This window comes from Cervus canadensis, chromosome 18 (genome assembly GCF_019320065.1).
Source record: "Cervus canadensis isolate Bull #8, Minnesota chromosome 18, ASM1932006v1, whole genome shotgun sequence".
Lineage (NCBI taxonomy): Eukaryota > Metazoa > Chordata > Mammalia > Artiodactyla > Cervidae > Cervus > Cervus canadensis.
Window position 1 is genome coordinate 22062023 of NC_057403.1, and position 14179 is coordinate 22076201.

Sequence of the window (14179 nt, forward strand, 5' to 3'; positions counted from 1 at the left end):
CAGACATGCTGCCGCAGCTGCTGCCGCTGCTGTGGGCGGGTGAGTGGGCGGCGGGGCGGGGGTGGGCGGGGCGGGGCTCGGCTGACCCTCGATTCCCGCAGGGTCCCTGGCTCAGACTCCGAGATACTGGCTGGACGTGCAGCCATCCGTGTCGGTGCAGGAGGGCCTGTGTGTCCGCGTGCCCTGCTCCTTCTCCTATGACATGGGCGTCTTCAGTGCTTCTAGCCCTGTTCACGGCTTCTGGTTCCGGGAAGCGGCCAATGAAATCGTGGATGCCCCCGTGGCCACAAACAAATTAGATCGTCAAGTTCAGGAGGAGGCCCAGGGCCGATTCCACCTCTTCGGGGACCCCAGGAACAACAGCTGCTCCCTGGAGATCAGAGACGCCAGGAAGAGTGACAGCGGTTCCTACTCTTTTCGTGTGGAGAGAGGAAGTATCAAATGGAGTTACACGTCTGAACAGTTCTTCTTGAATGTGACAGGTAAACCGTGGATCTAGGAGAGGCCACAGTGGGGGTTGTGGGGGTCCCAGGGCAGGGCTGGGGTGGGGGCTCCTCCTGGGAGGGCGTTGGGGGTAAAGCAGGTGGGGGTTCAGAGGGAGGGGTTGGACTGCAGCCTGAAGCTTCTCTGGGGGCCACACCTCAAAGCCTCCTCCCGATCCCCATCTTCCCCCTCCTCTCACCAGCCCTAACCCACCAGCCCCACGTCCTCAGCCCGGGGGCCCTGGTGTCCGGCCGCCCCGGGAACCTGACCTGCTCTGTGCTCTGGGCCTGTGAGCGGGCCATTCCCCCCATCTTCTCCTGGACGTCAGCTGCCCCCAGCTCCCTGGGCCCCAGGACCCCCTTCTCGTCGGTGCTCACCCTCACCCCACGGCCCCAGGACCACGGCACCAGGCTCACCTGCCAGGTGAAGTTCCCCAGAAGCGGGGTGATGGTGGAGCGGACCATCCTGCTCAATGTCACCTGTGAGTGAGGGGTGAGGATGCCCGGGGGGCCTGAGGATGTGGGGGCAGGCAGGAGATGGGAGGTGCTCTTGTCCTGGAGGCCCAGCTAAGGAGGGGGCTAGAGGGATGTATGCCTGTCCCTCCTGGGTTCTACAGATCTGGGTAGGGGCGGGGAGGGGATGACTACACTTCCGTCATCCAGTCCTCCCGCTGAGGAAGGAAATCCTCTCTCCCAGTCCCAGGTGCTCCACAGAGACCAGTGACCAGAGACTTCCAAAGAAACAGCACAGGTATGAAGGAGGGCCCCTCCTGGGCTGTCGGGGGTGAGGGTGCTTCCGGCTCAGGGCTGGGCTGGGCTCTGCTGGTCCCTGTCTCACTCTGGACCCACCCCAGTGACCGGAGCCCCCTGGTGGGTGAGCCCAGTGGTCCCTGCCCCTCCTCTGCCCCCATGGCCACTCTGCCCAGCTGTCCCCACCGGCCCCTCACTCCCCTGGGACTTGCCCACTTCCTCTTCTGCTCCCCAAGAGCAGGGTGACATCCCCAGGGCAGAGTCCACCCCTCAAAGCGCCTCACCATCCATGACCTGACTCCTCCAGCTCTGCTGTTTATTTTCTCCCAATAGCTTGTAACTTATGCATGTTTTCATGGATCGTATATTTTGAAAGCGTTTTGTTTTCACCACGGCCATATATGGTGAAACCTTTTGCTCTTTGCTCATACCAGGTGAAAACTGGCATATCTATATGGCATTGCTTAGTTAAATGCATTATTTTTATTGAGGAAAAATCAGATAAAATAAAATCGACCATTTTAGCCAGTTTAAAACAGACAACAGTTGGCTTCAAGAATGTTCACGATGTTGTACAAGTCTCACCACTCCCTAAATCCATCCGTCTCAGATTTTCATCATCCCAGAGGGAAGCCTGGTGCCCATGAAGTAGTCACTCACCACACTGTCCTCCCCAGCCCTGGGCAACCACTGACCTGCTGTCCATGTCCATGGATCTGCCTATGGGGGACATTTCATACAAGTTGAATGTTACAAGACTGTGGCCTTTTCCATGTGGCTCCTTTCTCATAAAAAAAACATTTTCCAGGATCACTCATTAAGCATGTATCAGTATCAGTTTCTTTTTGTCTGAACAATATTTCATTGCATGGATGGACCAGCTTCTGGTTTATCTGTTTAGCAGTGGATGGACATCTGGGTTATTTCTACTCTGGGGCTATTACAATGCTGCTATGAATGTGCTATACTTTTTTTTTAATCATTGACTGCAGTTTTCTTGGGCATATACCTAGGAGTGAAATTTCTGGGTCAAATGGTAGATTCTACATTTAAATTTCTGAGGAAATGTCAGCTGTTTTTCACACTGGCAGGACCATTTTATGTTCCCACCATTAGTATATGTTGGCTCCAATTTCTCCAGATCCTTGTTGATGTTGTTGTTTTCCTTTAAAAGCGCAAAAGAAATTTGGGTGTGAAGAAATATCTCATCATGATTTCAATTATGTTTATGGAGTGAGTAATGATGTCATTCCTTTTTTAAAATGAAATTATTGGTCATTTGGAGAAATTTTTTAATCCGTTGTTCCATTTTTAAAATTGCAATGTTTGTCTTTTTGTTGTTGAATTGTAAGATTTTTTTAATATAGGCTGGGTACTACATACACATCAAATCTATGATGTGCAAATATTTTCTCCCATTAGATGGTTGGCTTTTCACTTTCTCAGTAGTGTCAATTGACAAACAGAATTTTTCGTTTTCATGAAGTCCAACTCATGCATTTTCTGCACCGCTCCCCCCCCCATTCAACTGCTGGATGGTAAGGGCATGGGGATGGGGTGAGGCGTGGGCACATGGGGTCTGGCATCCAGTGAGTCAAGATGGCCTGGAGTCCTTGTGGGAGAGGAAGGAGGCAGGATGAGGTCCAGCAGGTGAATTTGTCCTGGTCCCACTTTCCTGCAGGGCAGTCAGGGCGTGTGGCAAGGTGGTGCTGAAACCACAGGTGGCATCTTGGGGGGGCTCCAATGAGCTCTGGTTCTTTATGACTCAGCACAGAAAGAATTCATCGAGAGGCAAAGTCACAATAAGAAGTGATTTATTAGAACAGGATGCTGAGGAGGCTCACAAGCCGAATTTCCAGAGGGTGCCGTGCCCTGAGATCTCAGTGGTTTAAGTCTCATAAAGAAAGGAAAGGTGGAAACAAGGAGAAATTCAGCTCCTTCTTCATTCTTGAGTAGACGTCACATTCCCTCACTAGGTCGCCTTCCACATCATGCTGGGGAATCTGCTTGTCCCCACATGGTCAAGCTGGGGCTGCCGTGGCGTCATGGAAAATTCACATCTCAGTACAGTGAGGGCCTTTCACTTTGAAGGGTCCTCTCTCTGTAAATTATTATTTTTGTGTGTGCAGACAGCACATCCTAGGGCTCATTAACTCACTGAGCTTGCTGGGCAAGGTGTGGGGACTCATGCCGTGGACATTTCATTGTTTGGGGCCACGTCTCATGCTGCAGCTCCTGGTTTTGTTGCTAAGCAAGACTGCTCTCTTGAGTGACCATTAACTTGCAGGGTCTCGCATACCTTTTTCTTTACCTACGATCCCCTAGTGGGATTAACGATTTAATCACCTACTTTGTTCCTTTATTCTGTCCCTGCCAGTCCTGGTGGCCTTCTGGGAAGCGGCTGTCAAGATCGCACTCCTCTTCCTCTGCCTTCTGGCCCTCCTGTGAGCACTGCCCCGGGAGAGGGGAGGGGTGGGGCGGGCAGGGTGCAGGGGGCTGCAGCCTTGACCCAGCACCACCGGGGGTGGGGCAGGGCCAGCAGGAGGCTGACGGGAAGGGGGGGTTGGGGTTGGCGGTGCTTAGGGTTCCCCTGGGGTATGGGCTGTTCTCTGTCTGGCGTCAAGGTTGGGTGAGTCTGCTGCCCAGTTGCACCCTGTTCTGGTCAGAATGAAACAGCCTGGTCTCTTCTCTCAGCGTGAGGTCCTGCAGGGGGAAGACAGCCAGGCCTGCAGGGGGCACCTCAGATGCAACCTCCATCCCAGGTTAACCCTTCAGGTGAGTGATGCAGGCATCTCACTGCCCAACATCACACTGCACACCTCCCCCAGGATGACCTTCAGGATTGCCCGGCTCAGCGTGGCTGAAATAGAGCTGCCATCTTCCTTCCCATACTCACTTCTCTGCTTGGCTCTCTGTCACACTGATGACAAGCAGCCTCTAAGCCCAGATGTTGGTGAGGGGGCAGGCTTTCCCCTCTTTCATCACCCCCTTTCCTCCTCTGGGATCCAACAATTCAGTAAGTGCTATCCATTCTTCTTCCTAAGCACAGCTCATCTTGAAGCCCATCTCCTCCCGGTCCTGACCTGGTCCTTCCAGCAGCCTCGTCTCTTCCCCGAGTCACTGAACCCACCTACCTCCTGCTTCCTCTCGCTGGGAAACACGGCCCTTGGGTCAGAGGACTCACCAGACACGGTTCCCATCCACTTCCCACACATTCGGAGCAGCTGTGTTTCCTCCCCACTCAGGGGACAGAGGAGCCCACACCACAGGCTGTATTCGAAGCCCTGGTGGGCCCTCCGTGCTGACTCTCCACACAGATTAGCTCTCTGTCTGCATCTCCCAACATCTCCACACCCAGCCTGGTCAGAATCTGTGACTCTGAGACTCTCTATGCGCAGTGCCTTCTCCTGAAACGCCCTTTCCTCCCCATTCCTGCCTCCCTGAGTCCTGAGCAACCTGCAGGCTCAGGCTTCAACGTCACTGTGTGTGTGTGTGTGCACTTCATTGTCTGGTTTTGCCCTGAAGAGCCACATCCGTTTAATTGCAGAGTATTCATAAAGTACTATTGCACATCTACTTTAAGTCATCTTGTGGTAGGTGCCCAGTGGGCATCAGTGAATACAACATCAAAATTCTGTGTCATTGGGACTTCCCTGGTGGTTCAGTGGCTAAGACTGCCCTCCTAGTAGGTCAGCTGGGTTTGATCCTGGGTCAGGGAACTAGATCCCACATGCTGAAACTAAGAGTTCACATGCTGCAACCAGAGATCCTGCATGGGCAACTAACACAGCTAAATTTAAAAAAAAGTAAATGAATATATATTTTAAAAAATCTGTCATCGAGCATAGGGTACAGATTTGTGGTTGCCTAGGAGAAGGGGTGGTGGGAGATGGATGGACTGGGATTTTGTGGTTAGCAGATGCAAACTGTGATATATAGAATGGATAAACAGCAAGACCCTCATTCTACTGCATAGCACAGGGAATTATATTCAACATCCTGTGATAAACTATTATGGAAAAGAATATGAAAAAGAATATATATGTATGTATAACTGTTAGGTAGTTAGAATAGGAAAAAGGAGTCTGGAATGGCCATGACTAAAAGACAAGGAAGGGAATAGCCCATGAAAATAGAACAAAGGAAGGTCTGAGGACCTGAGTGAGGACCTCAGGTAGAACAAACAGCACTCCTGGCTAGCCCAGTTTACATAGGGCAGGCCCAGGTGGAGAAATAACATATAAAAAGAGGAGCCAAAGGGCCTGGGGGGTTGGGGGGGCCTCTCTTCTGCACACATGCATGTGCGCGTGCTCTCATCTGCTTGCTCTTCTCTTCATGTCTTTTGGGTCGGCATGCCCTCACGCCTCGAAGATATATTTTCCTTTATTTTCTAAATAAAGCCTAGCTGTAACACGGAGCTGTACCACTGATCTGTCTGAAAGCTGTAACACGGTCTGTGAGAGCTGAGACACGGTCTGTCTGAGGGCTTTAACGTCCGTCACTTCAAATTTGTATGGCGATGAGACAGAACCAAGGAAATTACACACTCACCTGACATAACTGAATCACTTTGCTGGACAGCAGAAACTAACATAACATTTTGGAAATTGCAAATCAACTATGGTGTGGCGTGGCATGCACGCTCCATCGTTTCCAACTCTTTTGTGACCCCATGGACTGTAGCCCGCCAGGCTCCTCTGTCCATGGCATTTCCCAAGCAAGAATACTGGAGTGGGTTGCCATGGCCTCCTCCAGCGGATCTTCCCAACACAGGTGTGGAACACATCAATAAAAAAGTTTCTTTTTTACAGCTCTATCATGAAGAAGCTGTCCTTCTGGAAACAAAGATAGAAACAAAAGGAAATAAGGGGGAAAATTGAGAGTGTTGGATGGTAATATGTGTTTAGAGAAGCTTCACCCAGGGAAAGACCACATGGCATTTAGGGGGACAATTTTGTATATCCGAGAGGTGATGTTTGAGCTCAGACTTGATGATGGTGAGAAAGCAGGTTCTGCGATCATCTGAGGGAGTTACCCCAAGAAGGTGGGCGTGGGGGAGGGGAGACAGGGAACGTGAAAGCTCCGATGCCGCTGTGCTGTGCTGCGGAAGCAACCAGAGGCTGGTGCGTGACAGCACAGGAAACCAAAGGGCGTGGGGAGAAGCTGGGGGGACGTTGCAGACCCCAAGGCCGTACAGACTTTGGGAGGGCCTCAGGTCAAGGCAGCATCCGGAAGTCTTTGAGGAGGGCAGTCATATGACTGAACCTTCATTTAAAAAGGATCTTCATGAAATTGCAAATCAAAACCACAATGAGGCATCAACTGCTACCGACCAGACTCACAAAAAAGGCTACAAGTAGTAAATGCTGGAGAGGATGTGGAGAAAAGGGAAGCTTCCTACACTGTTGGTGGGAATGTAAACTAGTGTAGCCACTATGAAGAACACAATGGAGGTTCCTTAAAATACCAAAAATAGAGTTACCATCTGATCCAGCAGTCCCACTCCTGGATGTTTATCCGGAGAAAGCTCTAATTCAAAAAGATACACGCAGCCCCATGTTCATAGCAACACTATTCACGATAGCCAAGATGTGGAAGCAATCTAAGTGTCTATCAATAGATGAATGGATGAAAAAGATAATGGTCTATGTATTTAGTGGAATATTACTCAGGCATAAAATGAAAAGAAATAATGTCATTTGCAGCAACATGGATGGACCCAGAGATTATCACGTTAAAAGAAGTCAAAGACTGACATTATACAAATCACTTACATGTGGAATCTACAAAATAATACAAATGAATGTATTTACAAGACAGAAACAGACTCACAGACATAGAAAACAAATTTATGGTTACCAAAGGGGAAAGGAGGTGGAGGGAGGGATAAATCAGGGGTTTGGGACTAACATATACACACTGCATGCATGTATACTAGGTATCTTCAGTGGTGTCTGACTCTGTGCGACCCTATGACTATAGCCTGCCAGGCTCCCCTGTCCATAGGATTCTCCAGGCAAGAATACTGGAGTGGGTTGCCATGCCCTCCTTCAGGGGATGTTTCACACCCAGGGATGGAAGCCAGGTCTTCTGCATTGCAGGTAGACTCTGTACCGACTGAGCCACCAGGGAAGCCTCATATACATACTACTATCTATAAAAGAGATAATCAACAAGGACTTAATGTAGAGCAGAAGGAAGTCTACTCAATATTCTGTAATAACCTATATGGAAAAAAAAATCTAGACAAGAATGGGTATATGTATGTGTGTAACTAAATCATGTTGCTGTACAACGGAAGCTAACACAGTCTTGTAAGTCAACTATATTCTAATACAAAATAAAAACTATATTACATTGAAAAATAAATCCTTTGGGGGCACATTTAAAAGAAGTTTTTTCTGCACTGACTCACAGGACATGTGTTTGCCCTTTTTGTTTTACATGAAGCAAGATGCTATACAGTTTTATTTTGAAAATGCAATTGAAAGTTTGTGAATCAGCATAGTAGAAGTTTTTTTCTTTAAAAAATCCCACGTCATAATTCAGAAACCCCCGAATGCTGCCAGGACTCATGGCAGTCTCACTAGCGACAAAGCTCTAGAGCCGGCAGCCCTGTGTGTCAGGGGAGGAAGTGAGGGCCCCTGGCGGGGGGCATCTCTCGGGCGGGGACCAGGTGAGTCGGATCCCTTCTGGCCTCCAGGTCACCACCCAGTGATGCTCACTGCTGGGGGGATGCGTGAAGGGGTGGCAGGCTGCTGCCTTCACTGCATCCAGGAGTCCCTTCTTGTGTCTGCTCCAGACACTCCCACAGACCGTAAAGAGCCCGACATCTGCCAGGATTGACCACCCGAGGGTCTCCGTGAGGCTATGACTCTCCGGGTCAAGAGAGGAGTTGAGCAGTGCTGGTGTAGACAGCGGAGCTCGGATGGGGGAACCTTAGGAGGCCGCCTGAGTCCCAGCCCTCGGCGTCCTCACAGGTCCAAGCTCTGCTGCTTGAGAGACGAGCCCGAGATGGGGGTGAGGACAGGGGTCCCCTGCGTGTCTGCTCCTCTCTGGGCAGGTCTCCGGGGTCTCAGGGCGGAGGGGTGTCCTGTCCGCTGTGTGTGGAGGAGGAGGAGGAGGAGGAGGAGAAGTTCCTCTTCTGTGAACAGAGTCTCGTGCTCCTCCCCAGCCTCCCACGGGTCTCCCCGCAGCCCTACCTCCCTCTCGCCTTCCCCTTCTCTTTTCACACACAGGACGCCCAGACACCCTCCGGCTCAGACATGCTGCCGCTGCTGCTGCTGCCGCTGCTGTGGGCGGGTGAGTGGACGGCGGGGCGGGGGTGGGCGGGGCGGGGGCTCGGCTGACCCTCGATTCCCCGCAGGGTCCCTGGCTCAGGATCCGAGATACTGGCTGAAGATGCAGCCGTCCGTGTCGGTGCAGGAGGGCCTGTGTGTCCGCGTGCCCTGCTCCTTCTCCTATGCCACGGACTCCCCCAGTGCTTCTAGCCCTGTTCACGGCTTCTGGTTCCGGAAAGGGGCCAATGAAATGGTGGATGCCCCCGTGGCCACAAACAAATTAGATCGTCAAGTTCAGGAGGAGGCCCAGGGCCGATTCCACCTCCTCGGCGACCTCAGGAACAACAACTGCTCCCTGGAGATCAGAGACGCCAGGCAGAGCGACAGCGGTTCCTACTCTTTTCGTGTGGAGAGAGGAAATATCAAATGGAGTTACACGTCTGCACAGTTCTTCTTGAATGTGACAGGTAAACCGTGGATCTAGGAGAGGCCACAGTGGGGGTTGTGGGGGTCCCAGGGCAGGGCTGGGGTGGGGGCTCCTCCTGGGAGGCGTTGAGGGTAAAGCAGGTGGGAGCTCAGAGGGAGGGGCTGGACTGAAGCCTGAAGCTTCTCTGGGGGCCACACCTCAAAGCCTCCTCCCGATCCCCCATCTCCCCCTCCTCTCACCAGCCCTCACCCACCAGCCCCACGTCCTCAGCCAGGGGGCCCTGGATGCCGGCCGCCCCGGGAACCTGACCTGCTCTGTGCCCTGGGCCTGCGAGCGGGCCACGCCCCCCATCTTCTCCTGGACGTCAGCTGCCCCCAGCTCCCTGGGCCCCAGGACCCCCTTCTCGTCGGTGCTCACCCTCACCCCACGGCCCCAGGACCACGGCAGCAGGCTCACCTGCCAGGTGAAGTTCCCCAGAAGCGGGGTGATGGTGGAGCGGATCATCCCGCTCAATGTCAGCGGTGAGTGAGGGGTGAGGACGCCTGGGGGGCCTGAGGGTGTGGGGCAGGGGGACTAGGCTGGGGATGCGAGGTGCCCTTGTCCTGGAGGCCTGGCTAAGGAGGGGTCTAGAGGGACATATGGCCTGTCCCTCCTGGATTTTTGTGGCTTCTGGGTTTGTGTGTGGGGGGAGGGGATGACTACACTTATCTCACTCCATCCCCCCTACCCCCACTGAAGACAGAAATGCTCTCTTCCTGTCCTAGGTGCTTCACAGAATCCAAGCGATATCTGCGCAGGTGACAGCACAGGTAGGACATAGCCCCGCCCCCCCCCCCAACCTGGGGCATTGACTAGAGTGGGGCCTCTGCCAGCTTGGCTCAGAGCTGTACTTTCCACATTCAAATGATGGGGTTTGAGCGGGGTCCTGCATTGAGACAGAAGCCCCCATTAGGTCTCATCCCGAATATCCCCCAACTCTGGTCTTGCCAAGTGACCCACACCTTCCTCCCTGCCCATTCTAAACATGCTCTTTGCCCTTCTCCAATCACTGAAGTCCTTGGCAGATATATATATATCTTTTAATGTATTAGACTTCATTTTGAGGAACACATTGAGGTTCATAGCAGAAGATAAAGAGACTTCCCCTGCCCGTCCTGCACTTTCTTACACACACACACACAGCCTCTCCCTCACCAACATCTCCCCACTCCTGGGTGCACGTTACAGTGAACTTCCACTGACACATCCTTTTCAACCAAAGTCCGTGATTGACGTGAGAGCTCACTCTTGGCGTGGCACGCTTAGTGTGTGCCCGTGTGCTCAGTCATGTCTAGCACTTTGCCACCGCCTGGACTGTAGCTGCCCAGGCCCTCCTGGCCATAGAATTTTCCAGGTGAGGCTACTGGAGTGGGTTGCCATTTCCTCCTCCAGGGGATCTTCCCAATCCAGGGATGGAACCTCCGTCTCTTGTGTCTTCTGGATGGGTAGGTGAATTCTTTACCATTGTACCACCTGGGGTACATTTCATGGGTTTGGACAAAGATGTAATGACATGCATCCACCATTAGAGTGTCACTCAGAGTGGTTTCATTGCCCCCAATGTCACTTTGGGTCATTTATTGACTGTCAGCACCACCCACCCACCCCCAGCCCTCCCGCTGACCCCTGTCTGGAGCCCATTACTCCCCTCGTTGCTCTAGCCCCACGGGTCATGACAACTGGGCAGTGAGCCCCATCAGCAGTCTCTCAGGAGTGCCCATCCAATCAATGACAAGTAATGTCCAGATGTACCTCATCTTGAGTGTTGGGGTCCCAGGAGGCTTGGCCAGGCAGGGCCAGGAGTACCCTCTGGATCTGATATGAAGGTTTGAGAAGGTTCCTTCTTCCAGTTCCTTCTAGAGGCTCAAAATATCACCGTGAACTCTGAGTGACAGAGCCAACAGAGGCCATCCCGAGCAGATTTAGACACCCTCCCTGGGAGGAAGGAGGGGCGAGGCCTTTCAGCATCCCCAAAGACTTGCTGTCTGTCTGTCTGTCTGAAATGTCCACGGGGCTCAGAGCCTCATGGTTCTGCTGTGGCCAGGCATAGGGTCTGTTACATAGAGACCGTGGATGGAGAAGTAGCTGACTCCAAGGAGAGCTGAAGTTTCTTGGAAGAGTGTGGGCCGGAGAGGTGGTACCGCTTAGACCGTGCCCTTCTGCAAAAGGCTGAGGTTCTGAGAGGGGAGGGGGAACCGAGGGGCTGGACCGTGCATGTGAGGGGCGGGATACCCTTCTGCGTGCTGAGGAGAGGAGTCAAGGTTGGAATTCTCTCCAAGTGTCTCTCTCGTCTGCAGGGGAATCGGGGACGGGGGCAGGAGTGACCGAGGGGGCCATCGCGGGAGCTGGTGTCACCATGCTGCTTGTTCTCTGCTTCGGCCTCATCTTCTTCGTGTGAGCTGGGCTGGGTGTGGGCCGGTGGAGGAGAAGAGGGGCCTGGAGGGATTTTGAGGACCCAGAGCAAGGGCAGGGTTGCAAGGGTAATGAGAATCCAGCTAGTAGCCACCTAGCCAGGCATGACGGTGCTCCCAGCCCTGGTCCTAGACATTCAGGACCTGATGGGGTGGGGGTGGGGGGCCTTGTTACAGTTTTATGATAAAAGCTCCTGGACTTACTCTACCGTTTTTAAATTTTTATTGGAGTATAGTTTGTTTATAGTGCTGTGTTAATTTCGGGTATACATCAAAGTGAATGCATTATGCATACACCTATATCCACTCTTTTTTAGATCCTTTTCCCACATAAGTCATTACAGAGTATTGAGTAGAGTCCCCTGTGCTGTACAACAGGTTCTTATTACTTATCTATTTTATGCATCATGCTCATGCTCAGTCTGTAAGTCATAGCCGACTCTTTGGGGCTCTGTGGACTGTAGCCCACCAGGCCCCTCTGTCCATGGGATTCTCCAGGCAAGAACACTGAAGCGGGTTACCATTTCCTTCTCCGGGGGATCTTCCCAACCCAAGGATCGAACCTGCATCTCCTGCATTGGCAGGCAGATTCGTTACCACTGAGCCTCCAGGGAAACCCATTTTATGCATAGTACTGTGTATATGTCGATCCCAATGTCACAACTTATCCCTCCCCCTCTTTTCTGCCCTGGTAGCCATTAGTTTGCTTTCTACATCTGTGACTCTATTTCTGTTTGGTGAATAAGTCCATTTGTGCCATTTTTTTTTTTTGTAGATTTCACATTTATGTGATTTCATATGATATTTGTCTTTCTCTGTCTGACTTCAGGCTTCCCTAGTGGCTCAGATGGTAAATAATCTGGAGGAGAGCTGGATTTGATCCCTGGGTCAGGGAGATCCACTGGAGAAGGAAATGGCAACTCACTCCAATATTCTTTCCTGGAGAATTCCATGGACGGAGGAGCCTAGTGATTTACAATCCAAGGGGTTGCAAAAAGTTAGACACAAATAAGCAACTGATAGTTGTCTGACTTACTTCACTTAGCATGATAATCTCTAGGTCCATCCATGTTGCTGCAAAATGGCATTTCATTTTTTTTATGGCCAGTAATATTCCATTGTAGGGCTTCTCAGGTGGTGCTAGTGGTAAAGAACCCACTTTCCAATGCACAAGATGTAAGATACATGGATTCAATCCCTGGGTCAGGAAGATCCCCTAGAGGAGGGCACGGCAACCTATTCCAGTATTCTTGCCTGGAGAATCCCATGGAAGAAGAGCCAGGCAGGCTACAGTCCATAGGGTTGCAAACAGTTGGACATGACTGAAGCGACTTAGCACGCATGTATGCAATAGTCCATAGCATATAGGCACCACATCTTCTTTATCCATTCATCTGTCAAGGCACATTTAGGTTACTTCCATGTCCAGGCTATTTTAAATAGTGCTGCAATAAACATTGGGGTGCATGCATCTTTTTGAATTGTGGTTTTCTGTGGACATATTGGTCTGGCCCTACACTTTACCTGCATTAATCACTCACTCGAGCCTCAAAAGAGTGACCTTGTGTCACAGACCCTCTCTCTCATCAGAGTGAAGACCTACAGGAAGAAGGTAGCCAAGACCGCAGTGGACACGGAGGACATCTACTCTGCTGCAAAGCCAGCTTCCCTGGTGAGTGACATGGGTATCCTGGCAATGCAGCCTGCCCTATGTATCCCCCCAGTGCGCAGGGTGGCCCATGGCCATGCTCCTTTCAGCATGTCCAGAAATGAGCTCTTCCTCTTCCCCTTCTTGCTTGTTTGAAGATGTAAGATTCATTATTATTCAAATATGTGAGGTCGACAGATCAGGAGATGTTTGCCATGGAAAAAACAGCTAATATAGTTCCCGAGAGGAGGGTTCATGCCACACCACACAATCACACCATTGTTTTATTGTTTGAGGGGCAGGTCTTGGGCTTCTTTTGCATGGTTTTGTTGCTAAGCAAGCCTGCTTGGTTTTGTGGTTAAGCAGGAGAAGGGAAAGGCAATCCACTTCAGTATTCTTGCCTTGAGAACCCCATGAACTGTATGAAAAGGCAAAAAGATAGGACACTGAAAGATGAATTCCCCAGGTCAGTAGGTGCCCAGTATGCTACTGGAAATCAGTGGAGAAATAACTCCAGAAAGAATGAAGAGACGGAGTCAAAGCAAAAACAACACCCAATTGTGGATGGGACTGCTGATGGAAGCAAGGTCCAATGCTGTAAAGAGCAATATTGCATAGGAACCTGGAATGTGAGGTCCATGAATCAAGGCAAATTGGAAGTGGTCAAACAGGAGATGGCAAGAGTGAACGTGAACATTTTAGGAATCAGTGAACTAAAATAGACTGGAACGGGTGAATTTAACTTGGATGACCACTGTATCTACTACTGTGGGCAAGAATCCCTTAGAAGAAATGGAGTAGCCATCATAGTCAACAAAAGAGTTTGAAATGCAGTACTTGGATGCAATCTCAAAAACGACAGAATGATCTCTGTTCATTTCCAAGGCAAACCATTCAATATCACAGTAATCCAAGCCTATGCCCCAACCAGTAATGCTGAAGAAGCTGAAGTTGAACGGTTCTATGAAGACCTACAAGACTTTATAGAACTAACACCCAAAAAAGATGTCCTTTTCACTATAGGGGACTGGAATGCAAAAGTAGGAAGTCAAGAAACACCTGGAGTAACAGGCAAATTTGGCCTTGGCGTACAGAATGAAGCAGGGCAAAGGCTAACAGAGTTTTGCCAAGAGAATGCATTG

General features: G+C 51.1%; 2 protein-coding genes across 10 annotated transcripts in view; both read left to right on the forward strand.

Annotated features, from left to right (window-relative positions):
• Nucleotides 1-14179, forward strand: part of LOC122421553 (myeloid cell surface antigen CD33-like) — a 17455-nt gene continuing 3276 nt past the window's right edge. The window contains exons 1-7 of one of the 9 annotated variants that reach the window (XM_043437669.1): nucleotides 1-39; nucleotides 102-482; nucleotides 686-964; nucleotides 1180-1233; nucleotides 3610-3676; nucleotides 3857-4007; nucleotides 8035-8112. In XM_043437669.1, the coding sequence (XP_043293604.1) occupies nucleotides 6-39; nucleotides 102-482; nucleotides 686-964; nucleotides 1180-1233; nucleotides 3610-3676; nucleotides 3857-4007; nucleotides 8035-8106 (1038 nt within the window). In that variant the 5' untranslated portion in view covers nucleotides 1-5 and the 3' untranslated portion in view covers nucleotides 8107-8112. Of the gene's footprint in view, nucleotides 40-101; nucleotides 483-685; nucleotides 965-1179; nucleotides 1234-1842; nucleotides 2054-3609; nucleotides 3677-3856; nucleotides 4008-4276; nucleotides 5262-7781; nucleotides 7884-8034; nucleotides 8113-9703; nucleotides 9749-11275; nucleotides 11373-12979; nucleotides 13062-14179 lie in introns of those variants that run through there. The other 8 variants (XM_043437676.1, XM_043437675.1, XM_043437671.1 and 5 more) reach the window with 8 other exon arrangements.
• Nucleotides 8403-14179, forward strand: part of LOC122421552 (sialic acid-binding Ig-like lectin 5) — a 20054-nt gene continuing 14277 nt past the window's right edge. Inside the window, exons 1-2 of the mRNA XM_043437667.1 lie at nucleotides 8403-8534; nucleotides 8599-8979. Of these exons, the coding sequence (XP_043293602.1) occupies nucleotides 8498-8534; nucleotides 8599-8979 (418 nt within the window). The 5' untranslated portion in view covers nucleotides 8403-8497. The remainder of the gene's footprint in view (nucleotides 8535-8598; nucleotides 8980-14179) is intronic.